This window comes from Tachysurus vachellii, chromosome 7 (assembly GCF_030014155.1).
Source record: "Tachysurus vachellii isolate PV-2020 chromosome 7, HZAU_Pvac_v1, whole genome shotgun sequence".
NCBI lineage: Eukaryota > Metazoa > Chordata > Actinopteri > Siluriformes > Bagridae > Tachysurus > Tachysurus vachellii.
The window spans coordinates 26,337,834-26,365,828 of NC_083466.1; the positions used below are offsets into that span (position 1 = coordinate 26,337,834).

General features: G+C 39.9%; 1 protein-coding gene across 1 annotated transcript in view; it reads left to right on the top strand.

Moving 5' to 3' along the window:
• adcy1b (adenylate cyclase 1b) overlaps positions 1 to 27,995 on the top strand; it is a 78,030-nt gene that overhangs the window by 14,381 nt on the left and 35,654 nt on the right. Inside the window, exon 4 of the mRNA XM_060875166.1 lies at positions 9,475 to 9,586. Coding sequence (XP_060731149.1) covers positions 9,475 to 9,586 — 112 coding nt within the window. The remainder of the gene's footprint in view (positions 1 to 9,474; positions 9,587 to 27,995) is intronic.

Below are 27,995 nucleotides of genomic sequence, written 5' to 3' on the forward strand. Positions count from 1 at the left end.
ATCTTAGTGTAAATCTATACAAGAATGATCGATTAGCTAATAGTTAAAGTTAGACTTGTTATCTTGTTTATGAGTTCACCAATGAAATGAGAAGTTATTGAAGCAGTGTTTGGTTCCTGTTACAGCAGTGATACACTCAGTGGTGCCATGTTGGCCTTTTTGTTGTTGTTGTTGTTGTTGTGAGTTTAAACCAGGCATCTAAAATGATTATTTCTCATAAAATATTTTACTTACCAGCTCCAAGCATTTATGCCTACTTCTTGGTTGGAAGCCAGTTTCGAACAAAATTTATTTTTATACCACAGCCCAGCTCAATATATGAATCTGATTGGGCAGGAGTTTTGCATTATTTTAATAACAACGCAGGTAGCTACGGCTGTAACATGATGTACGCTTGCATTTGTTTATCTAGGAATATCTAGTGTAAGCTCTTTGTAACAGTTACATGGCTTTGAGAAGTACAGTATATATAAACTTGTTAATAAGTTTAGATAAGGGGGCACGGTGGCTTAGTGGTTAGCACGTTCGCCTCACACCTCCAGGGTCGGGGTTCGATTCCCGCCTCCACCTTGTGTGTGTGGAGTTTGCATGTTCTCCCTGTGCCTTGGGGGTTTCCTCCGGGTACTCCGGTTTCCTCCCCCGGTCCAAAGACATGCATGGTAGGTTGATTGGCATCTCTGGAAAATTGTCCATAGTGTGTGATTGCGTGAGTGAATGAGTGTGTGTGTGTGCCCTGTGATGGGTTGGCACTCCGTCCAGGGTGAATCCTGCCTTGATGCCCGATGACGCCTGAGATAGGCACAGGCTCCCCGTGACCCGAGGTAGTTCGGATAAGCGGTAGAAGATGAATGAATGAATAAGTTTAGATCCTAACTGTCTGATTGATACCATTTTGTAGATTTAAATGGTTATGTCAGGACTCGTGCTTCTGTTTATGTTTTGTGTCACGTGTCTTCCTCCCCGCCTCTGCACACCTGTTCCTCATGTGTTTTATTGTCATGTCTATTTAGCTGTGCTGCGTTGCCTATGGCAGCATGTAATCCTCTGATGTTGTATGATGTTGTCATCTGTTGTCATTGCCGTCATCCTGTGTCCTAGTCTGTGTCCCGGATTTGTGTTTTTTAAGTTAATAAATTTGTTTATTTTACGCTATCCTGCATTTGGGTCTATTTTTATCCCCGCGTCCCTGACAGGTTAATCCTCCAGTTTACTCACTCACTCACTCACTCACTCACTCATTTTCTACCGCTTATCTGAACTACCTTGGGTCACGGGGAGCCTGTGCCTATCTCAGGCGTCATCGGGCATCAAGGCAGGATACACCCTGGACGGATTTCCTCCAGTTTATTGCAAGATAATTATGGGGTCCCTCAAGGGTTAGTTTTAGGACCTCTGCCTTTCTCAGTATAAATGCTTCCCTTGGGAAACATCATTAAAAGGCATGGGATTAGTTTCCATTGTTATGCTGACAATACCCAGTTTTATATCTCATCAAAACCGGTTAACCGAGTGTGTTAAAGAGATAGAATTTTGGATGACCTGTAATTTTCTATTGTTAAAATCAGATAAGACCAGAACACAGAAGTTCTCACACTTCAACTTCCATTTAAATGGATGTACTGTAACTACCAGCTCAACAGTGAAAGATCTGGGTGTTATATTAGACAGCAACTTGTCTTTTAAAATCATATCACCCATATTACAAAAACAGCCTTCTTCCACCTTAGAAATATTGCCAAGCTATTTTTATCTGATGCTGAGAAGCTAGTTCATGCATTCACAACCTCCAGACTGGACTATTTTAATGTAATACTAGGTGGTTGTCCTGCATCTTTAATAAATAGGCTACAGTTAGTCCAAAATGCAGCTGCCAGAGTTCTCACTAGGACAAGAAAATATGATCATATAACCCCAATTTTATCATCTCTACACTGTCTACCTGTTAAGTTTAGAATTGATTACAAACTGATGCTACTTGTGTAGAAGGCTCTAAATGGTTTAGCTCCTATGTATCTAACCAGTCTTCTAACACGCTACAATTCATCACGCTCTCTGAGGTCACAAAACTCAGGACTCAGTTTACCGTTAAAGGCGGTTGTGCATTTTCTCACATGCTCAGACACACTCTCTGAGTTTAAATGTAGAATAAAGACATCTCTTTAGCCAGGCATACAGAAAGTACATCCTTCAAACATGCGTTCTAGTAGATAACACACTATTATCTAGTTCTGGTTAATATTATGAATACTTATCCACTTGATTCTCTTTTTCTACCCATCCTGAAGCATCCAGTGATTGTACCAACTCCAGTTGTGTCCTGCTTTTGAAGATCGTGAACATTCAAAGAGAAGTTACCAACTCCATGTGGTCTCTGAGAAAAACAAACTTCTAATCAATACACAATTGTTGTACAAAAGGAAAGGACATTATTCATAAAAAAACTCTCTGGTGTTTATAATCACAACCTCCTGTGTCACCCAAATGAGGATGAGGTTCTCTTTTGAGTCTGGTTCTTCTCAAGGTTTCCTCCGGGTACTCTGGTTTCCTCCCCCAGTCCAAAGACATGCATGGTAGGTTGATTGGCATCTCTGGAAAATTGTCCATAGTGTGTGATTTCGTGAGTGAATGAGAGTGTGTGTGTGCCCTGTGATGGGTTGGCACTCCATCCATGGTGTATCCTGCCTTGATGCCCGATGACGCCTGAGATAGGCACAGGCTCCCCGTGACCCGAGGTAGTTTGGATAAGCGGTAGAAGATGAGAGAGAGATGACAAACACATTTAAATATAAGTCTAATATTAACCTTATTTATCTTTGTATAAATATTGAGCCCAGGACAGTATTTATCTATAAACTGTTAAAATGTGTGGCTTGTCATAATAGTATCATAGGTAAGGCAGTGGAATCATTTACATTTATTACATTTGGAAGATGCCCTTATCCAGAGTGACTTTATTTATACAACTGAGCAAATACAACTGAGGTGTTAAAGACCTTGATTAAGGGCCAAGCAGTAGCACCTTGGTGAACTCACAACCTTCTGATCAGTAGTCCAACACCTTAACCTGACAAAGTGTATTGTGATGACTTGTTCTATATTAACAAAGCAAAATTGATCTACACCAAACTTCTCAACAAGAGCAGCAGCTACCTGTTTGCAAGATCCATGTGTGTAGCACCCACTACATTAATGAATGCTTCTGCCCCAAAGGTTCTATCCTAGACCCTATGCCATTCTCAGCTCAGATCTCATTGATGACTTGGAAAAGGTGTGTAGAAAATAACTATTCCAAAATTATGATGATTCTGCCTTGCACCAGCCACATCTGCTGAGTGGCTCCAGAAAGCAAGCTTTTTCTCGAATGAGCCTCTTCTTTGGAAGATGTCAACTAACAGTAAAGAAACAGGCAGACATCCCAAGGCTACCATGGGATCAGCACATCAGATGTAGGGGTCTTGTTGCCTTTAGAAAGGTCACCAATAAATTAGATAGTCCTCTGAGCGAATGCTGTGTACAAGAAACAGGTTTGGACTATCATGGGGTATGTGTTGCTTGCCTGGATGGGTGTCTCTGTAACATCTCTTCTCATCCAAATAAAAGCAATTCATATCATAGGTCCTTCATAGAAGAGTAAATTTATGCAAAGCGTTCAACACAGGAGAGAAGTAGCAGCTGTGGTTGCTCTCTATAAGATGTATATAAGATCTCTGCCCCCAGACTTGAAGGCTCTGCTCCCACCCCATATACTGTACCTTGTGTCAAACCATGACAATTATTGTCTTGACACCCCAACATGCTCTGTCCATTCCAATGACCAGGATCCATAAACTTGATAGATTCTTTTTCCATGCTGTCGTGAATGTTTGGAATTGTTTCCATCCAGCTGTTGTTGGGTGCACACTTTTTGGATTTTATGGGTGCTTGGTAAATAACATTGGTGCTTGGTAAATAAGCATGTTTACCGACCGAGCTGCTGGGAACCATTTGATTTACCTCCCATGCCTTCTTTTCCTACCATAACATTTTCAGTTCACACTTTTTACTTCACACTGTGAGTTTTTGTTCGTAATAAAAGAATCGTAAGAAAACTATTTTCCTGTCAGGGTTTAGTGGTTTAGTGTTTAGCATGTTTGCCTCGGGGTTTCCACTAATTCCCATCTCTCCTCTGTTCGTTTGGATTTTTCACGTTCTAGCCGTGCATTCTGGTTTTCCTCCAAGCACTCCAGTTCTATCCCCCGGTCCAAAGACATGGACTGTAGGCTGATTGGCATCTCTACATTATCTAGAGTGTTTAAATGGGTGTGTGATTGTGCTCTGAGATGAGCTTGTACACAGGATGTACCCTGTGTTCTACCCTGAGGCTCCTGGGATAGGATTCAGATTCCCGGTGACCCAGTGTAGGAAAAGGACTACGGAAAATGAATGTAGGAATAGATTTTCCTGCCAGAGCCCTATCTTCAAAAACTTTGTTACCAGGTAGGAAGTGACAAATTCTGAACACGTTTTATTTTTCACAAGCTGAACTTTTCATTTATGATTGTTTGTTTTTCTTTTTTGTTCCCTGTCATGTTTCTAATCAAACCACACCAATATAAGGATAACAGTCCTGGGTTGAGAAACACAAGGAACAAGAGGACTTGTTTAAAAAGGACTTAAACATTTTGGTGTTATAGGAAATAAATCATTCTTGACCACTTTAAGGATGTGTATTCTGACTCTTATACCACAGTCCTGTCCTCACTTACTGTATATGCACTGACAGACACTGGAGACTCCTTCCCTAAATGCTAAAAAAAAAATGCCACAAATTACAACATTAAACTTCAACATTTATTATTATTTGCAAATTTACTGACGTGAAGCATCTGACATGCAGGTCGCTGTCAATCAGCTGTTAAAATAGAAACACAACACTTGTTTTTCTGGTAAAACAAGTGCATTTTAACAACTGGGTATAGTTGCTCTAACTGCTCTCTAGTAATTGATACCAGGACTTGGATAAAAAGGGAAATGTGTCATTCTTTAATATTTTTAAAAAAAATTTCTTTAAAAATTCTGTAGTGTAATATATATAAATATATATTATAAAAGGATGAGACGAAGTGTTTTTTTTTTATTCCTACATTATGCTTCGTGCATTCAGCATCCTAGTAGTTGGCTCAAAACCGTCGTCTTTGCTACATAGCGATTCCGATCAGATACGACAGACATGCGTATTGTTATATTTAATATTATTTAACGTGATGTCTATTCTCATCATGAGTTTTTTTTTTGAATGAAGCTCATCTCAGCTTGGATATCTCTCACACACTCACACACACACACTCTTTTGGAAGAATGAACGTTATCCCTCTTCATGTTGTCACAGATGGCCCCCCAATTAAAATATTCACAGCAAATTGAATTTATAGCGCCCAATCATGGTGACATCTGCGTTATGACAGAGTGGCATTTAGAGGATCCTCTAAAGATGCAGTGTTCTGTTACACAGCTCAAACAAGCAGCCCACACACAGACCACACGACATCTGAACACTCTTCTCAGCTACTGCTTTTACTGCCACATCACTTCACAGTCACCATGCACATAACAGACAGTGCTGTGGTCTGGCTACTTGCTACAGAACTAGTTTATTTTCCTTATGATGTATAAAAAACTATAGGTTTTCTGCAACATCTCATGCACCTTCAGTATTTATCACATTCTAGTTAGATGTTTAAACAGAGTGGCTGCGAAGGAAGACATCTTGCTGAGGAAAAAAAAGAATAAATAAATAGAACTAGTGTGACAGTGTGCAGTCATGTTAGTTTGATGGTGGTAATGTATGATAAAAGTTGGCTGCATCTTTAGAGTTTTTATAAAGACCGGTAACAAATTGTAGAAGGTTGTGTGGACACCTTACTATTGCCGTGGGGTTTCACGTGTTCTTCTATATCTCCTTGTGGGTTTCATCTGGGTTCTCCTGTTTTTTTTTTTTTTTAAAAAACATGCTGGCAAGCTGACTGGATTTGTGGGCCAATCTATGTGCTATGGGTGACTGCAAGGGTCCAAGCACTGATCCCTGTGGAACTCCAGGTGTTTCTGCTTGTAAATCAGATTCCAAAAATAAAAATCATATCTGATCATGAGTTGGATGTCCTCCACACATCAGTGTCAGGAGAAGTAAATAACTGGATACAGAGAGACTATATAGATTGAGAAAAAAGAGAGCCAAGCACTGATCCATGAAAGACCCCAGTGGGCCAAGCACTGATCCATGAAAGACCCCAGTGGGCCAAGCACTGATCCCTGAGAGACCCCAGTGGGCCAAGCACTGATCCCTGAGAGACCCCAGTGGGCCAAGCACTGATCCCTGAGAGACCCCAGTGGGCCAAGCACTGATCCCTGAGAGACCCAAGTGGGCCAAGCACTGATCCCTGAAAGACCCCAGTGGGCCAAGCACTGATCCCTGAGAGACCCCAGTGGGCCAAGCACTGATCCCTGAGAGACCCCAGTGGGCCAAGCACTGATCCCTGAGAGACCCCAGTGGGCCAAGCACTGATCCCTGAAAGACCCCAGTGGGCCAAGCACAAAACCCTGAGGGACCCCAGTGGGCCAAACACTGATCCCTGAGAGACCCCAGTGGGCCAAGCACTAAACCCTGAGAGACCCAGGTGTATCCTTTTGCAAATCAGATTCCAAAAACTGATCCCTGTGTGACTCCAGATGTCTCCTGGTGTAAACTGGACCACTTCCTGTCCATCAGGGAAAATAATCCCATTCATTTGCTATGCTTATAAAGGGGATAAAGTTACCTGAATCTATATGCAAATATATACAGCTACAACTATAAGGACTTTCCTGTAACTCATCCACTCACACCCCAATTTGCCCAGAGCACTGTATCTGTTTATAACACGTTCCTCAGCAGTTTTTTTTTTTTTTTTGCTGCTTCTGTTACCAAAAAGTGTGATGTTCTTTATTCTCTTGCTAATCACACTATCTTCATCAGTAGCGCTACATTCTTAAGTCTGCAGACTTTTGAGTGTTACATGTTCTGCAATTAATGAGTAGTAAATGCAGAAATGCAGAACACTCAAAAGTCTGCAGACTTGTTTATTCTTTTATTTATCTTATAAATTACAAATAAGATAAATAAAAGAATAAACACTGCTTGTCTTCTCTAGAAATTCAGAAAATGTTATGTTTCACTGACATTTACAGCATTTAGCAGACGCCTTATCCAGAAAGACTTACATTTTAAACAACTGAGCAAATGAGGGGTTACGGGCCTTGCTCAGGGGCTTTGAACTCACAACCTTCCACAAATCAGCTTTACATTAATCTGGATATAGATTTAAATCCCTGATGAACAATCCATAAGGTAACGATGTGAAAACTCCCTGAGCTCCAAGCAGAAAGTAAAGCAGTAAAGAATGAAGTGAGCAGATGTGACATCTGGCCCATGAGTGAAAACATGATTAGTAGCTATTGTAAGAAATTACAGAAATTGCACCCAAATTCCACTCCAAGGTACACATCTAAAAGAGCTCATTCCTAAAAAGGTTTAAGTATCATCAGGTAATACGTTTAGGACTCTAAACGTATAAAGTTGATTCAATTATAAATATGGGAACGGCAGCAGGACATTAAGCATCACCACGAACAAAGGGTCTACGTGACTGTGATTACCATTTAAAGTGACCACTTGGTTGATAACAATTGTAACAATACCAAGACAAGGTGTACATGACCATGATTAACATTTAAAGACAATCAGCTAGACAACAAGGTGTAGCCCAGTCATTGAACTTCATTTAAATTACCAAAAGGGAAAACTGTATAAAATGCTTGAGCTGGATTTGTTCAGGGTTCTTATAGACTCCGACGAACCCAAAGTACGTCATGTATTTTGTCTCTGCTATGCTGGAATAAACTTCTTGTTCTTCATTAAGATCTTCAACATCATCTTATTTTTACACAAGGCATTTTTTATTTCTTACACTAGTGTGATTTAAATCAGTGTATATTATATGTATAAAGAGTGTGCATGGACTCTGTATGACAGCATCATGAAAATAGAGATCCGGTGCCCCTTTTCCACCAAAAAGAACCGGGTGCTGGTTCAGAGCTAGCACTGGTGCTGGTTCAAAGTTGGTTCCACTGGTAAACCTTCTAAGAACTGGTTTGCCTTTCCACCGGCTAGAGAGCATCACAGAGCCGAGTCTGACGTCACTGTATACGTGTCACGTTAGCGCAGCAGCGGCAAACACAAACACGTCAACAATAGCGGATGTTGCTTTAGTGTTAATGCTCATGGCTTTGTGAATCTACATTAACACCCAAACGCGGCGAATCCAACGTGTACGTGCAGCTCCATGTAATCTGTATAAACGGAGGTTGTGATGGAGAAAGTACATAACATTATTTTATCATTAACACAGAAAAAAATTAGCCTTAGCATGTAGCTACTTACTATCATTTGTGCTTAAAGTAAAAAGTATTAAACATTAGTATACTTAAGCTACATTATCAAAAGCACTAACAGTAGCCCCGCCCACAGCCCCTGACACAAGCGGTTCTTAAGTCTAGACCCACCGCTTTTCCTGGCTCAGAGCCGGTGCTTTGGCTGTCGAAACAGAAAGAACTGGTTCTAAATTAGGCTCTGCTCCGAACCAGCACTCGAACTGCCTCGGTGGAAAAGGGGCACAGGAGGTATCAGAGGCAGGTGGGGACTCTGAGACTTCATGCAAGAGATTGGGAGCGTATGAACACCCCGGATTACAGATTAATGATATCCATTTAGTTTTATTCAGATTACAGATTACTATCATAGAGAAAGCCTTTCTTTGGCTGGAAAATATCTAACAAAAATATGCAACACAAATGCTTAAATAATATAAACATGAACCTACTAGTACAATGCTAAAGTGAATCAATCTTTTCACCAGTTTTTTTTAATTCTTTTTAAATCATGGATAGTAGAATTATTTAAACAGTAATGCATTCCGCATCTATGCTGCTTGAAAACAAACAAAAAGACCCCCGCTGTTTTTACCTCTCTTTAAGATTTATAGAAAAAATATAAGGAAGGCAGCAATAGATGATGCTAAAACACGATTTGGAACATAGTTTAATCGGGCGTTGAGATGTATGAAGGTGTTTGAGCATTTAGAGAGATTTCAAAGTCAGTGAAGTGACATACAATAAATACGATCGAGGTAAAATAAAACATTTGAATAACGTTCAGTGTCGTGGTTAAATGACTTTAGGAAAACATTACTGAAATAACTGTAGGAAATGATTCCTGCAACAGAGGAAATTATTAGACTACATGCTTCATCACTAGGCGAACCTTTAAATATCAACAAAGCACATACCGCTGTGTAATCCTATTCATTCAAGATTCAAAATGAAAGCATTGATGCTCTGGAATCTAAAACTCCTTTCTCTTTTCTCACTTTCCTCTCTTTTCTTTTCTCTCGGTCCCTGCAGCATCCTGTTTGCGGACATCGTGGGCTTCACCAGCCTGGCGTCACAGTGCACGGCTCAGGAGTTGGTGAAGCTGCTCAACGAGCTCTTCGGAAAGTTCGACGAGCTCGCCACAGTGAGTCATTACACACCTTGCTCTCACACCATGGCAGCTTAACACCTCGATGGGCGAGAGTGACAGCAGAAGAGATGGTGCCAGAAAAAAGTTTATTAGAGAGTGGGAGAAAGTTCTGCGGAGTTTTGTAAAAAGCCACGCTGCACTAGAAAAGCGATGTTACCAAGGTTTCTTGGTGATGCATCTCAGGTGTCAAAATCCTGTGAAATAATAACAATAAACAACAATATAAATAACTTTTTGTACGTATACACATACGGTGACCTTGTAAGGTACTGGGCTACCGAATCACCAAAAAACCTTCAATGTGCCTTGACATAGATTGTATCTTATGGAAAAAAAATCACATACTTGTCATATCTGGACATTATCTACATAGCAATGTCAGGAAATGTGTGTGATTTGGAGAGATCATGTACTTTGAGTAGAAACTGTGCTGTGGCTGACCTCAGGGGGCCAATCACTGATTCTTAGGTGACCCCAGGGGGCTAAACATTGATCTCCTTGTAACCCCAGGTGTTTTCTTGTTGCAAATCCGACCGACTAACTACTGATCCCTGTCTGTTACTGGATTCCTTCCCCTCCATGGCACCCTGTCAATCCATCAGGGATGATAATTTAGTTTGTTTACCACGCTTGTGTAGAAAAAACTGAAAGCTTAACCATATTAACGACAAAATTAATTGGTGGCAGACTGAAGATTCCACAATGACCAGCAATGCCTTCATGATCCAACATTTATAATTGGAATTCACTGGTAATTAGTGTCGATCACTTTTGCCTCACATCACCAAGGTTAGAGGTTAGATTCCCACCTTTGCCCTTCACTCGCGTGTCCTACAGTACATCTTGTTTCGTTGTACTCTGGTTTCCTCCCAAAGTCGAAAAACATGTCTTGTAGGTTGATTGGCCTATCTAAGTTATCTGTAGTGTGTGAATGGGTGTGCAATTGTGTGTGGGTGGATTGGCACCCTGTGCAGGGTGTGACGCCACGATATTAGGGCCACGAAATTTGTGGAAAAGTGTGTTTACAATTCAATTGGTTTCAGGCGCTAATTGATGTTCTCTGTCATTTATAATCTGAAGAATTTGGTTGAGTTAGTATGTCTTTCAATGATCCTTTCATTCTTTTATTTTCTTGTGATTTGTGGTTTCATTTGAAGTGATACAGGGTCCTTTTTTATATGGGGTACAAACTTTTTAGAGGGGTGAAAGGAACCTTAATTTTGAATTCAGGGCACCTCAAAACAGGAAGACCTACTGAAACCAAAGGGTTTTTTTTTCCCAATCTTTCCATGTGCTTTTGAATCGATTGCCCATCCAGTTCCACAAGCCAACTGGGGATCTGGGTTGTTGGTTGAACTTTCCTAATGTTCAGCAGTGTGGATTTTGCTTCCTTTATTTTGGACGTTTAGTGTTCCGGGAGTGAGGACTTACGCCGCAGGACGATACATCCCGTGCATGGACTGTCTGAATAAGGTTCTTTGGTCAAGTGTTAATTTTTCCAGCCTGGTATCTATATATTCTACATGTTAATGTGCTCACATTTGTCTTTGTGTTTGGCAAGGCGTTTTCTATTATACTCAATAATGCATCGGAAGTCTTCCAAACTTTAAAGTAGCTAAGTAACTGCTGGTATACCAAAGTTGTTTGCCGGGTTTTGTTACAAGGGTGTCCCCTGCCTTGTACCCTGTATACAAGTACCCCTAGACTTCAGGTTCTCCTTGACCCTGTGTAGGATAAGCGGTATAGAAAATGAATGGATAAAATGGATGTATAGATGGCCAGATAATCAATCAAAGTCAGTCTTTGAGGATGCAACTGAATACAAATAATAAAAAAATAAAAATAATAATGATGTAAACGGTGGCTTAGTGGTTAGCATGTTTGCCTCACACCTCCAGGTTTGGGGGTTCGATTCCTGCCTCCGCCTTGTGCATGTTCTCCCCGTGCCTCGGGGGTTTCCTCCGGGTACTCCAGTTTCCTCCCCTGGTCCAAAGACATGCATGGTAGGTTGATTGGCATCTCTGGAAAATTGTCCGTAGTGTGTGAGTGCGTGAGTGAATGAGAGTGTGTGTGTGTGTGTGTGCCCTGCGATGGGTTGGCACTCCGTAAAGGGTGTATCCTGCCTTGATGCTCGATGATGCCTGAGATAGGCACAGGCTCCCCGTGACCCGAGGTAGTTCGGATAAGCGGTGGAAAATGAATGAATGAATGATGTAAGTGGGATCTAATTCAGACAATGATGTATTTTAGCTGTCTACAAAACTTCTGATGATACATTTTTCCAGAAACCGTTTTACCTGGAAATCAAACATGATTTGTTTATTCCACTGTTAAATATTGTTTGCAATATATCAGGCACAAATTTCCTTCTTCTCCTAACTTCCAGCTTAACTCAATAAGCTAAAGTCTTTGACGATCTTTTGTTAATTAGATGAGACGGTAAATACTGAAATCCTAATGATTCTCTGAAATAACAACCAATGACATAAATGACATTATTTCAGTCATTTCAGACATTTCCGAGATCATTTCTGGTCATGCTAATTAACTGCACTTGGAACTCTTTCGCTAACTGGTCTGACATAAAGTCAAGAAGTCAAGAAGCTTTTATTGTCATTTCAACCATATATAGCATAACATGTAGCAATGAAAGCAGGTTCATGTGATTCGTGTGTCAGTTGCAATATGCATGAAGCCTACAGCTGTAAATATGCGTCATGGAATTGTCTGAGAATAGATTTATATTCAACGGACCACAAACTATGACTTATTTAGGCTGTGTGGACCCAGTGGTGAAATAATTATAAGTCATAAAGGCTTTCCTCATTTGTGTTTTATGAGATAATGATATCTTTACAGTGAAGATCATGCATTTCTTATGCTCGCCTGAAGCGCTTGGTTTTATTCATTGCCTTTTAAATGACACTCGTGTCTCTCATCTGTACGTGAAACACGGTTCTGTGCAAGGAAACTGGAGACAATCTTGACTCACCAGCTGAATGAAGAGGCGTTTATTTCCTGTATAGAGGGCATGTATAAAAAGCGTATATAGTTCTGTGCGTAGGCTTCTTCATGTCTAGCAGGGCTCGGTGTTACAATCTCGGTGTAACATAGCTCAAATACAGTCCCTTTTCACACTTAAATAAAAGTTTATCATCCCACTTTAGAGAACAATAAATAAGATAATCAATAAAGTCTAAGAAAAGTACACTTCTGGCTCAGTTGGTAGGAACTGTTATAAATATACCCCTTTATCCAGGAATTATTTGAGTGGATTTCAGTGGATTTGTAGATTTTAATTCAGTTGAAACTGATGAATCCAAATAAACTCAAACTCTGAAAAATAAAATAAAATAAAATAAAAAAATAAAAAATGTATATATATATATATATATATATATATATATATATATATATATATATATATATACACAAAGCTGTAATTTTGCTAGATGTACGGCACCACGATGTTTGAAATAAATAATGAGTATGTTAGTAAGTAAATAAATAAAGACATTATAACGATGAACAAATTTGATTATTGCTATTACATTTTCCAGAAAATGGCCACAAGATGCAATTGGATGCAAATTATATTGCAGTTTATAAACAATCCATATTAGCAGACAAGCCCACGGTCATTGAGCAATAAACATAGGTCAAATATCAAAATGGAGGACAAAAGCACAAAGCTTAAAAACAAAAGACAGAAAGAATCAAAACTATACTCAGAAATGTACACAGGACTGGCAAAACCTCAGAGGCAATGAAAGAACTGCTATAAATACAGAAAACCTTTTAAAAACGTTGAGTGAGACCGAGACCAATGAATGAATAATAAACAGTGCTTTGGGGCACGATGGCTTAGTGCTTAGGATGTTTGCCTCACACCTCAGGGTTTGGGGGTTGGATTCCTGCCCCCTCTCTGCGTGTGGAGTTTGCATGCTCTTCTTCTGCTTCAGGGGTTTCCTCAGGGTTCTCCAGTTTCCTCCACCAGTCTGAAGACATGTTATAGTCTGATTTGCATCTGAAATGAGATACCACCCTGTCCAGTATGTCCCCCACCTTGTGTCCTGAGTCCCCTATGATAGACTACAGATTCCCTGTGACCTTGTGTAGGATACATTCTACAGAAAATGAATAAAAAAAAAAAAACGCATGAATTAACGCTGACTGTCTGAATTACTACAATTCAACAATGCAACCAGTCACATTTGAATGTAAACTTTCTCAATCCTATGCATATTGAGTATGACACAGTAAAGCAGCAAATCCAAGCGATGATTCCTTGGATCAGTCCTATTGCATACTGTACGTTGTCCGATGTTCCTTAAGTTTAATGCAGAAACAAGGAAGAAAATAACAGATCAATGTTGTCTTTGTTGACTTTATGTAGCTAGTACAGTTAGATTGCTTTGCTAATCTGCTAGTACGTAGCCTAGTGCACAATGCACATTGTTACCTTTTGTTTAACTTATTTCCAGTAGACAATACATTTAGGCTACAGCTGTTTCTAAATAGGATTAAAAACAAATGCCCTCAAGTGCCATCTGTAGTCATTACATTTCCACAAAAAAAAAAAACACACTTAAGCGGCTTGTCACTTGTTAGCGTGAACCTTGGGATACAATAAGCACGTTAATATAAACCTGTGAAATTATTCTCAGAAAATGAAAATAAATCAACACCCACTGACCAATCAGATTTGAGAATTCAGCACAATCCGGCATAGCAGAATGCAGAGTAGTTGTCAGAAAGCCTGCACTAAGCAAAAAAATACTCTTAAACCCAGATAGATCTAATAAGACAAAGAGAAACAAAGCACATCTAATTGTATTTAGTCTTTTTTAGTGAACAGTGTTGGGGCTTAACCAGTGACACCACGTTAATGGAATTGTTTTTCTACAGTGTGTGCAGCAAAGCGGTGGATTACAAGTGCTTTAGTTAGAGCTGTAGCCATGCTGATAATAATATAATTAATCTGGCTTCAGTCCAAGGATGATGATGACAAGATCAGTACAGCGTTTAGTAATCTGAGCTGCGCAAAAGTGCTTGTGGTTTAAGTGCCCGAGTGAATTGGGCTTGTTTCAGTCCGAGGGGCAAAATGTTGGATAAAAATACCGATTCTAGAGGATATGAATCTTTTCCTTTATGGATAGTAGTTGCTTAGCAATGTGTGTTCCCCAAGCTACAAGCTGACAAAGTTTGCTCTGGTAACCTAATCAACGTGAAATGAGATCACATCAAATGCACAGCCAGCACCTCCAATCTGAAGCTGTTGAATCTCTTACATAAAAAAGCACTTACTGTAAATGAAACTATGTGTAATAAATGTAATGTTCTAAATGTGCTTTAATGTACCAGTAGACACCCCTGAAGGAGGCTAGACCTCATGGATACACCGAGGTTGTGTTAATGGGAAACACCCAATTGTATAAATTGTCTCTGTATGCTGTAGCATTACAGTTTTCCTTGACTGGTACTAAGAGGTTCTTGCTTGATAATGCCATATATACAAAAGCAAGCTCTATGAGGACATAGTTTGCCAAAGTTGGTGTGAAGGTCATGCCCACAGACCTGACCTCAACACCACTGAACACCTTTGGGACAAATTGGAATGCAGACTGCGGCTCAGGCCTCCTTGACCGACAACAGTGCCTGACCTCACTAATGCTCTTATGGCTGAATGAATACAAATCCCTACATAGACACTCCAAAATCTAGTGGAAAGCCTTCCGAGAAGAGTGGAGGATTTTACAACAGCCAAGTTGGACATTTGGGATGCTATTGGGATGTGTAAAATGCACTTGTTACAGTCAGGTGTCCACAATCTTTTAAGAGTACTACAGAAATTCAGTATAAAGGGTAATAAATACTGGATACATATTTATTCTGTAGGACCCAGTGTGTTTTGTGACAGGCAAATTCTGTCTGAAATAGACAAACTAAGCACACATAAGTAAATTGCTGATGATCACACACAGCTAACCTTTCTTTTTTTTTTTTGCCAAGATCCTTGGTTGTTGCTCAGCAGCTGAGCTCATATTTGCATATGATTCACAGACATTAAATCTTTCAGTCTGGATTTAGGTCACATCACAGTACTCAAATGGCACTGACTAAAGTAGTAAATGACCTACTATTTGCCTGACATGAGGTTTGTGCATCCTTGCTGAGATTGTGCTGTTGTATCATCGATCACAAGAATCTTATATAGAAACTATATATTTTTTTTGGTTTTGAAGAATAAGAGCTCTTTCCTAGCTTAGGTCTTATATGACTGATCATTACAAGTGCACAAAAGTAGTCTGGTGTTCCACAAGTCACTGTTCTAGGGACATTTCTTCTTTCCCTACAGTATATGTGCTATGTCTAGATACAATCATTTATTAACATGATGCTAGCTTCCACTACTATGCTGATGACACAGAGCTCTATGCTTCATTAAAAGCAAATGACAGGCTCTTACTTGATAATGCTACAGAATGTTTAAAGGTCATTACAAACTGGATGCTAAGTAACTTCTTACTACTTAATTCTGACAAGACAAATGTACCGCTCGGGCCACAGACATCTAGAAGAATGTGGAAACTCTTGATGGCCATCATTTGCAGACCCTAGTATATTTATTGACTATAGTCTATCATATGAAGCACATATAGATAACATTAAGAGAACAAACACTTCCATCTTAGAAATAATGCTTATCCAATACTACATCTTGGCTTATCTGTAAAGCACTGCAGGAAATCTTTGAATAATTATCATCTTCAATGACAAAGTGCAATGTCTTTATTAATACGTAGAGTAATGAACTCTAAAGTAGGGGGCTGAGTGTTTTCCTTCAAACCCTCTAGCTATGGAACAGCAGTCTAATTTAAAATTGAAGGAAAACAGTGATGTTTTGTTTTTGCTGTTCACCTTCTTTCATGTGATCACTCTAGTTTGTTGATAGTAGAGTGGAAAGATGTCCACTGATGTCCTAGGGTGTCCTTATGCCTGTTACCTTCTGGCTTTATCCTTTAATTATTCTGTCATAGCTAGACCTGCCGGAGTCCCGGCCTACCCTCCGATCATAGTATACGCCCTTATTAATGCCTAGTGCAGCCCCGATTATACCTAGCCACCTGTTCTCACTTTCTGTCAAGCTGTATATACACTCCTGCTGCTTGATGAGATATTAGTTGCTGTGACACTATGTCTGAATCATTCTGATTGACCCTGATTGCTCTTCTTGGTTCTTTATCTCTGAGATACAGTATCTGTACTTGAAATTTACCTTCTTGCTGCTTTAGAAAATGTCACCTAGATACCATAGAGACTTGGACTTTCCAACAACTGCTGTGTCTATGACTCACATGTCCTGCTGAGGTGGATAAAATTACCTGCATATGGTAGAGAGTTGCACTTCCTAACAACTGTGCTGTGATTATAATAAACTGTCCTGCGGTTATCCCAGGAGTCCTATTCACAGTATGCTCATGCTGAACGTTTCATGCCGAATGTATCCTTTTAACACATTTAGTACTGGTTCCTTTCTCTATATGTCTACATATATTATAATCATTTATAATTATAATATATAACCTTTATCCATGGGGGGCACGGTGGCTTAGTGGTTAGCACGTTCGCCTCACACCTCCAGGGTTGGGGGTTCGATTCCCGCCTCCGCCTTGTGTGTGTGGAGTTTGCATGTTCTCCCCGTGCCTCGGGGGTTTCCTCCGGGTACTCCGGTTTCCTCCCCCGGTCCAAAGACATGCATGGTAGGTTGATTGGTATCTCTGGAAAATTGTCCGTAGTGTGTGATTGTGTGAGTGAATGAGAGTGTGTGTGTGTGCCCTGCGATGGGTTGGCACTCCGTCCAGGGTGTATCCTGCCTTGATGCCCGATGACGCCTGAGATAGGCACAGGCTCCCCGTGACCCGAGGTAGTTCAGATAAGCGGTAGAAGATGAATGAATGAATGAACCTTTATCCATGTCACCCAGAACAGGAAGGCTTTTGTGTTGAATCTGGCTAAATAGAAAACCTTTGGCTTCTACTGCTGGATTTCTGTAAAGCTACTTTTTCTGTGGTTAATAGTGGCATACAAATAAAACGTAATTGAGATTTGAAAAGGTTTTGGATTTGAAACACTCCGGGAGGCCGACTGGAAAGGCTTGAGTTCAGGCCCTAGAATTACCAGAGTCTTGGTTTTGACCATCAACTACTCCAGGGGTTGATCCTGCACTATAGCTGACCATCAGGCAGGGGCGTCACTAGGCCCTTTTTAGGGGGGCTTTAGACTTCTGCCCAGCCCCCCTAAAAAATTATTTGATTAATTATTTTTTGATCGCTTCAGTCCTCTTTAAAAACTCATTTGAAGCGGCGACAAGCTGCGTCATGTTTTGGCTCCTCCCCTGAACTGAGTCTGCGTGGATTCGGCACGTTTTTCAATCCGCAGGGACGCCGAGCAGAGCGAACATCAGAGACTCTCTGATGTTTATTTTATTTTGTCAAAAAGTTCCTTATCTGAGGTTTTTATGTGAGCATAGAAATGCAAACAGTAAAATGTTGTGTTTGTACTGGAAATGTGTGTACGTGTGTTTGTACAGTGAGTAATGAATCAGGAAGTCTTCATTGTAAAAAAAAAACTACATTCACAACTCAAAATTTTCTAGTGACTGGTCACATCTAAAGTTTTCATTTTTTGTTTACAGTGAAATACAGGGAATACAATGGAATAGTGGATTGCAATAAGGTTAGTAGTATACAACCCTACCCTGGGGGCTGAGCCACCCTAAAATGAAAATTCTAGAATTGCCCCTGCCATTAGGTAATAAATAAAGGGAAAACCTCAAACAACAAACCAAAAACACACATTGAATAGAAACAAGTAACTGATGCAGATGACATTGCAATGTGATCTCCAAATGCAGTGGAATGCAATACTGAGAAAATTAAGTAACAAAAAAAACAACAAAGACAAACAGGACTATAATCGGTCAAAGAAAAGTACACGTGATCTGACTGTCTCTCAATTTCTAGCCCAGTTAAAGCCTTAAAGTGCTTCATACTGTATATAGTTGACCTGTGGCAATTCTGGGCTGACTACTCTCCTATGAGTTCTTAAATGTGTCAGCCCCAGTTTCTAAAACAGAAACTGACCAGCACTCTGCACCTGAACACATTTTGAATATAATTAGATATAAAGCTTTTCTAGGCTTGTACCTTTTTCAGCTTCCTTCACATTTCTTACTATATTGTATATCCTTGAAATCCTTGCTGATGCCTTTTTTTTGTCTGTCCCACTGGGGGATTTCAGAAGTAAAATACAGTACTGTAGAAAAGATTTGGGCAAAATTTTGCGCTTTATTTGCACAAAATTTTGCTTGTGACACCTCAATATCTTTCATCATCTTCTTCCAATTGTCCCATTTTGGGTCACCTATTTGTTTTTTGTTTTTTTTCAGATGCCCTTCTATTCATTACCCTCCCCAATTTCTCTACATCATTTGGTAGATGCCCTTTTCCAAAGTGACTTATCCTCCTGAGACCCGTATGCTACTGTTGTGTACATTACAATTTCTACTGACTGTTTCTCTTAATTCATAGATATTAACTATAAATTTAATCAGTATTTTCAAGGAAGCAGTTTCGCAAAAGAATTATACCTAACAGTCCTCATATAAGGTTGGTACAATAAATGAGGAGCTCTTTTCCAAAACGCTATAAATCCATGTTTAATAGTTTTTATGAAAAAGACTTTTTTTTACCCACACATTCTGTTTATATTCAATTTATCCTGTTAAAATGGTCTGTTGGTGATTGTTAAATGAAACAACAATTTTGTTGAATATAAATTCAAAGTTTCTTTTTATTTTTTTCCAAAACACTATAAATCCATCCTTTATTTAAATTTTTTTATTTTTATTTATTTATTTATTTATTTTATAAAAAGAGACATGGGGGGGGGGCACGGTGGCTTAGTGGTTAGCACGTTCGCCTCGCACCTCCAGGGTTGGGGGTTCGATCCCCGCCTCCACCTTGTGTGTGTGGAGTTTGCATGTTCTCCCCGTGCTTCGGGGGTTTCCTCCGGGTACTCCGGTTTCCTCCCCCGTTCCAAAGACATGCATGGTAGGTTGATTGGCATCTCTGGAAAATTGTCCGTAGTGTGTGATTGCGTGAGTGAATGGGTGTGTGTGCCCTGTGATGGGTTGGCACTCCATCCAGGGTGTATCCTGCCTTGATGCCCGATGACGCCTGAGATAGGCACAGGCTCCCCGTGACCCGAGGTAGTTCGGATAAGCGGTAGAAAATGAGTGAGTGAATGAATGAATGAAAAAGAGACATAAACCAACAAGAGAACATGCAACATATGACATCAGGGAAATAAATAACTTTATTAAGAATAGAAATAATCTCCTACACTCATTTTGTAGACTTCGCACAAACAAACATCTCTCGCCTCAGACCGCCGCCATGTTGGATTGCGTCGAATGCTCACCGAATTCTGGTTGGTCAAGAGAGGACATATAGCGTTTAGGCAAAAAACAGGTTTGGCGCTTATCGTGGTTTGGAAAGGAACTGCATCTTGCAGTACATTTTAAACAAGGAAATATAGCGTTTTGGCATGAAACATTGATGGAGCAGTATATAGGTTCACAACACAGCAAAATGACATGACAAACTGTTTTTTTTTTATTTTGGTGTTTATCGCGTTTTGGAAAAGAGCTCTTCAAATATATATAGACAATGAAGTGTGAGAAAATGTTATGTCTTAATATGAGGACATTCGGGTCTCAAGAGGTTAAATAGATGTCATTGATTGTGTTTTTATACATGTGAATAGGTGACAATTAAAGGCCTTGCTTACGATCTCATCAGAGGCAACTTGGTTGTACTGAAATTCAAAATTGTCTGATAAGTATCCCACAGTTTTAAACCAATAAACTACCACTCCACCCAATTTCTGAAGTATCCCAATGGCTTTGATTAGTTTCCTGGGCAGGGAAGGTAACTACACCAAAGCCTTACAAATAGTCCTCCAGGGACTATGTGACACCATAAATATATATATATATATATATATATATATATATATATATATATATATATATATATATATATATATATATATATATATATATATAAATATATAGTATATTTTTTTCTGCCTCAAGAATCAGAAAAAAGATGAGAAGACCTTGAAGTTACACAGGACTTTATCAAGGCATACATTATATGGGGAGTGACCAAGTTAGCTAGTAATCTAGTTAGTATTGTTTTCTGTCTGGATTTCTCTAGACAAACTTGTGTGTCCAGTCAGTCACACATGGCTGGTGAGAGGGTGGAAAAGTGTGTGGGCAAGATGCAGGCCACCTGGTTGATGAGGACATGCTCGAGAAAGTGTGCCAGGAACACACGGTCCTCCTAATCACATCTTCATCTCTGCCAAGCAAAGCCCACTCTCATTCTCACACACTCTCTTTTTCTCAGCCCTCATCTTTTGCTTTGTCTTTCTTTGTCATCATTATTTTTCTATGTGTCACTGCCTTGATCCTGTTCTACTTTTTTTTTATCTCTCTTTGATTGTCATTCTGGGGGGACACGGTGGCTTAGTGGTTAGCACGTTCGCCTCACACCTCCAGGGTTGGGGGTTCGATTCCCGCCTCCGCCTTGTGTGTGTTGTTTGCATGTTCTCCCCGTGCCTCGGGGGTTTCCTCCGGGTATTCCGGTTTCCTCCCCTGGTCCAAAGACATGTCTTGGTTGATTGGCATCTCTGGAAAATTGTCCGTAGTGTGTGAGTGAATGAGAGTGTGTGTGTGCCCTGCGATGGGTTGGTACTCCGTCCAGGGTGTATCCTGCCTTGATGCCCGATGACGCCTGAGATAGGCACAGGCTCCGCGTGACCCGAGGTAGTTCGGATAAGCGGTAGAAGATGAGTGAGTGATTGTCATTCTTATATTACAATCTCTTATTTGGTCTTTCTTTAACTGTCTCTGTATTTCTGTGTTGGGTTTCTCACATATGCACATTATTAATATTTTTTGGTCTTTTTGTTATTACCCAATATATGTCCCCTGTGTCATTCCAGAACAGTTATACTTTGTGTCATTAACCAATTTGCCAGTTGTGTTATTACCAGATTCCATCCACAGTGCAGCAAACCTCTCAAGACCTCCTCCCCTTAATCACACTCATTGTAAATAGTTCCATAACACGTTTTCATGTATTGATGTATTCACTGATAGAGAGTTCAAAGCACTTTTGTACATCGTTCTCTTCCAAATGCCATAAATGTAAATAAGGCAGCAAAGTCATGGGCAACATTCAACTCCTCACTTTAATTAGCTGTCTCTATTTCTCAGCCAAAATAATGCTTGCTTCAAGGTGGCACACTCCACAGAAACTTGTTGTGGTTGTTCAGCTCCATCAGATAATAAATCAGAGTCACAAAGACTCTCTAGCTCATCTTTAAGCTCAGGCCTAGGGTGGACCGGGTGGATTGCTTTCTGACTGAAGTGTTTGTCATAAAAGTGACATAGAAAAAAATCTTTATTCCTCCATGCAGACTCATCACTGGAGTCCCACAAGGCTCTGTGCTAGATCTTCTTCTGTTCCATTTTTTTTTAACTCCTCACATTTTTATAGATATAAGTATACATTGTTACACGGCTTTCATAGCACTGCTATGCTGATGACACTCATTTTCTCCCTGGAGCAAAAGATTCTGGATTGTTGATCAGGAGGTCAGTGGTTGGAACATCCAAGCTGCCACTATTGGGCACTTGAACAAGGCCCTTAACCAGGGGCCCTCTATCATTTGCTGACCCTGTGCTCTGACTCCAATTTCCTAACATGGAGCATGCAAAGAAAATAATTCCTCTGTTCTGTAATCTACTGTATAAGTGGCAGATAAAGACTACTTCTTTCTCACCTATTCTATATTAGACATGCATACACAATGTTCTTTTGCTGTATTATCCTTCATAATAACACCCCTCTAACAGGGCTGTTGTTTTATGCTATTTCTAGACCCTTTTATAAGTCATGTAAATGTAATTACCAGGATTAACAAACCCTCAAAAAAGAGTAACCACAAAGCTACTTGTAATATAGACCAGCCATCGGTTCAGAGTGATTCAGGAAAGGTGTTACAGACAACAGGAAGTATATTTGTGGAAAAAAAAAAACAGAGTGAATCAACAAAGATTAATATTCGGCCAGAGTTAAGACACGGCAACTTTCTTTAACTTTCTATTGTTAAATTATGAAACACACAGAATCTATCCATTTATCATGCTATCTGCGCTCATGGTAGAGCAGCTGTTGTGCTATTGCATCAGGTCCCAAATGAGGCTTTAGTACTGGAGAAAGTCTCACCATGCATTTCCTAACTTTCACTACATAATGAACAGGACAGAAACTGAAAATCCTGAGAATTCATGTGAAAAATACGTCATTTTTCAATATTGCTTTTCCCCCTATTTTCGAACTGTTTTTGCCTTAGCAGAGTTGCCTGTTTTTTCTGTCATTATCCAGTTTATATTCTGTCGCTTGCTTTCACACTCTTTCACTTCCTGAGGTAAACAAATCCTTCAGATGTTTCCCATCTCCACCAAGCTAGTAAGCTGACCTATTTTTGATCATCATTGACATCCACAACCCAAAATTTAGAATCTAGGAGCTTTTTCTTCTTCTGGATATATCAAGGATGTTCTGGACCTGGATGCTCAGTAGAATGTTGAACATTTTGCTTTGTGTTGTCGTTCCCGATTAGCCATTAAGCTTCTACTAGCGCTTGTGCTAATCCTGTTAATGCTGGTATAAATCCAAAGCAGGTGGTGAAAGAACGTTTCCATAGACACCAGAATACAATAAGCATTACATTAATACACTAAATGTATCACATTATATATGAAAGTTTAACATTTATGTTGTTCAGAGTTACACTTGGAACAATGAAACAAGTTAGTTCCTGTTATCACATACATCATAGCAGCTATAAATAGTCTAAATAAAGAAAAGAAATATAATGCTGTTTGTTAACAGTGAAACAAAACCTCTTTCATACCCAAATTTTCTTTGACTTCAATTCTCACTCACACTGGATACTCCTTCCTTAAATGTTGCATAAATGTTGCCTTACAGAAATACCATATAAAAATCATAAACTGGGTTTTTTTTTTGGTAAAAATTACAGCATGTCCCTAATGTCCCCACCATCCACATCATCCCTATTGTCCCTACTATCATCATCATCCCGACAGTTCCCGTTATTCCCAGTATCCCCATAATCTCCATTGTCCCCACCATTCCCAGCAGCCCTAAAGTCCCAAATGTCTTCACCATCCTCACTGTCCTTACTGTCCCCACCATCCCCATGGTTTCCAGCATCCACACCTAGTGGCTAAGGTGTTGTATTACCAGTAGGGAGGCTGTGAGTTCAAATCCCAGGTCTGCCTTTAGACAAAATGGAAGTCGCTCTGGATAAGGGTGTCTGTCAAATACCATAAATGAAATTTCCATCATCCCCACTATCCCCGCCGTACCTAGTGTAATCTTGTGTGATGGCTGTGATGTTGTTTATTTTCTATTTTGTTTATATAGTACGATATGTTAAAATGCATATTCTCTATTATATTGTAATGAAATATTGTTTATTTCGCCACTGCAAAGTGTTAAATAAAGAACATGAAGCCTACATTAATTTATTTTGATTATCCAATCCCCTGTAGAGGTCACAGTGTAAGGGGAGGAGTCTAAGTGGACGTACGAGAGACCGAAAGCGAGGAGACGAGCACAAGGTTTTACTGGAATGTTTGTGTTAAATATATCTTGTTGAAATGTAAATACTTGGTATTTGAGTGAATCTTGATTAATCTTTTGGGTCTGAATAGACAGGACAAGTGGACACAGGGAACATTGTTTATTATCGTACTAGTTGGTTTAAATTGTTTAAGGGAAACCAAAGGAGTAATACTGAATAAAGGTATTTTTTTAAAGTCTTTTAGAAAGAGTGAAAACAGCACTAAACTATCATCCCCAAGGTCCCCACCATCCCTACAGTATACACCCTCCCCATGGTTTCCAGCATCCCTACCATCCTCACTCGCTACTGTTCCCATTGTCCACACCATCTCCACCGTCCCCACAATTCCTAGCATCCCCAAGGTCCCCATCGTCCCCACCGTCCCCACCAACCATGTCCCTGTAAGATGTTCACAAAATATCATATATTAATGCTAATACATTGCTCAAAACCTAATATATCGTCGCTGTCAGACGGAATCCTCGTATCTCCAAAACCGTACCTTATCTGCAGTGCACAGGGTTTAGTCCGCGTTGCAGTGGATTGTCTTGCGCTAAATTCTTGTCCTCAGACGAGCACCAGAACTAGCGGGGGTCAAGATTTTTTTTTCTTTGAGCCCAGTGTTTTGAAGACATTTACCTCAGAAGACGTGTCGATTCGTTGCGACTCTTCTTGAGGAGAAATATGCCGCGAAGCTCTCCTGCGGAGTGAGGAAGAGGTGGACAGTTGAAGTGTCCAATGGAGTTATGAGATTTGCGCTCAAGCTATTTTCAAGACTTTAGATTGGTTAATAACTTGTAAAAATAACAGACCCACGTGGGGACTGACCAATAGCATCAATATGTGAAAAAATATGAAATTGACAAAATTTGGACATACGAGGTTTCCGCCTGACAGCGACGATTTGTGGCTGCTTTGGCTTGATAGAAAATTCCGATTAATCACATTAGCATACAATACGCGAGTCGCACGTGCCTCTTAAAAGAAGATACAGTTTGGTGCTAAAGCAACTCGTGTGGACAAAACCTCCAGTAAGTCATCCATATGGACCGATCCGAAGTGTCTCTTCAGGTGTGTGTGTACAGGAGCTCCGTAGATTCTACCACCAGATTAAAGGGACGTCTCAGTTTCCAGATCAATTTAAACAGATAAACTTTCTAAAACTACTGGATGTAGGTGTCATCAGAGTGAGATATGGACCTACATGTCTGCATTTGTGCCTCTTCTGCCTCTCACATACTGTAATGTGTTTGCATGTTGGTCCTGGAGGATTGGCTCAGACAACAGGGTGTAATTGAGATTAATGGCTGCTTGGTCGTCTGGGACTGTCGAACACTCTCCGAGACTAACGCTTATCTTCTGGTTTGGACATGTTTTGGCTTTTTTTTTTTTATTTTTTTTTTTTAACATTTACATCTTTTATTGCGGACCTTTTTTTAGTCAGTTAGTGGATATTTAGTTGCGTTTGAAACCTGTTGTTTCTGCAAAAATGGATAAATTCTGTATGTGTGTGTGTGTGTGTGGAGCCATTTTTCTGAACTACAGGTGAAGTTCTATCAGAAGTTGCTGGAATGATTCATTTATTTTAATTTAATTATAAACATCATCCTCATCCTAATTGTAGTTAACTTACTGTCTCTTCACCCCACCGATCTGTCAGCGTGTTCATCTGGGAAGTCGGAATGTACGTAATCACGTAATACAGCAAGGTTTTACTCAACTTCTAGAAAATGAAGTGTGCATCAGGTCGATTGCCTCATGAACAAAACACATTGTAAGTGAAAATAACTGAGATCGGCTTCTGAGACGAGGAACCGTTCGGGTTCAGGATGTTTACTGAAAATCCCACTCGAAATTACGACTTTGTATTGGAGTTCAGCTCGTTCGTACTAACATTGCTAACATTATTATAATGGTCCAGGCACTGAAATATCTGATTTATTTTCCCAACACACAAGTTGGATTCGTGTCCATTTTGCATCAAAGCCTCTTACACTATGTAACTGTTTTATTTTTCTTATTAATTTAGCTTTTCTGATGCACGCTTCAGCAACATCTAACCGACTGATACGACTCCAATGATACGAAAAAAGCTGAAATTCCATGTTGTAAATGTCACTGAGATTGAGACTCTGCATTGATTTTGCTGTAACTAGACTTGTACCTTGAGCTGTACCTATTTTAATGGCGGTGTAGGATTGAAATGTGAACTCCTTGTGAATGATTGTGTCCTGCACCAGACATTACCGAACGTTTCAGTAGTGAGACATGAAAGCTTCAGATGGTACAAACGGCTGGAGTGTGACTAAAGAGAAAACGCACACGCTGCTCATACTCAGTACAGTTCCAGCCTTACAGGACGCCTGGAGCGCTCGAGCGGTTTCCTGCTATAACACACCTGATTTCAGTCATCTGTGAGTTCAGACAGGTGTGAGTTTAAAGCAGGGAGGTTCTGCTTGGTATCTGATGATGTGCTGTGAGTTCTGCTCATATCATGTCAGTGATGTTCACACAGTGACCTGATCGCAGGACCGAACATAAGCTGTGTGTCCTGCTGCACTGCTGTGTGCTGAACATTTAATACTCAGTAACATTCTGTATACATTGAACACACACACACACACACACACACACACACACACACACACACACACACGTGTGCTGAACATTTAATACTCAGTAACATTCTGTATACATTGAACACACACACACACACACACACACACACACACACACACACACACACGTGTGCTGAACATTTAATACTCAGTAACATTCTGTACACATTGAACACACACACACACACACACTTGTGTGCTGAACATTTAATACTCAGTAACATTCTGTATACATTGAACACACACACACACACTTGTGTGCTGAACATTTAATACTCAGTAACATTCTGTATACATTGAACACACACACACACACACACACACACACACACTTGTGTGCTGAACATTTAATACTCAGTAACATTCTGTATAATACATTAAACACACACACACACACACACACACACACTTGTGTGCTGAACATTTAATATTCAGTAACATTCTGTATACATTGAACACACACACACACACACACACACTTGTGTGCTGAACATTTAATACTCAGTAACATTCTGTATACATTAAACACACACACACACACACACACACACACACGTGTGCTGAACATTTAATACTCAGTAACATTCTGTATACATCGAACACACACACACACACACACACACACACACACACACACACACACACTTGTGTGCTGAACATTTAATACTCAGTAACATTCTGTATACATTGAACACACACACACACACTTGTGTGCTGAACATTTAATACTCAGTAACATTCTGTATACATTGAACACACACACACACACACACACACACACACACACACACACTTGTGTGCTGAACATTTAATACTCAGTAACATTCTGTATACATCGAACACACACACACACACACACACACACACACACACACACACACACACACACACACACTTGTGTGCTGAACATTTAATACTCAGTAACATTCTGTATACATTGAACACACACACACACACTTGTGTGCTGAACATTTAATACTCAGTAACATTCT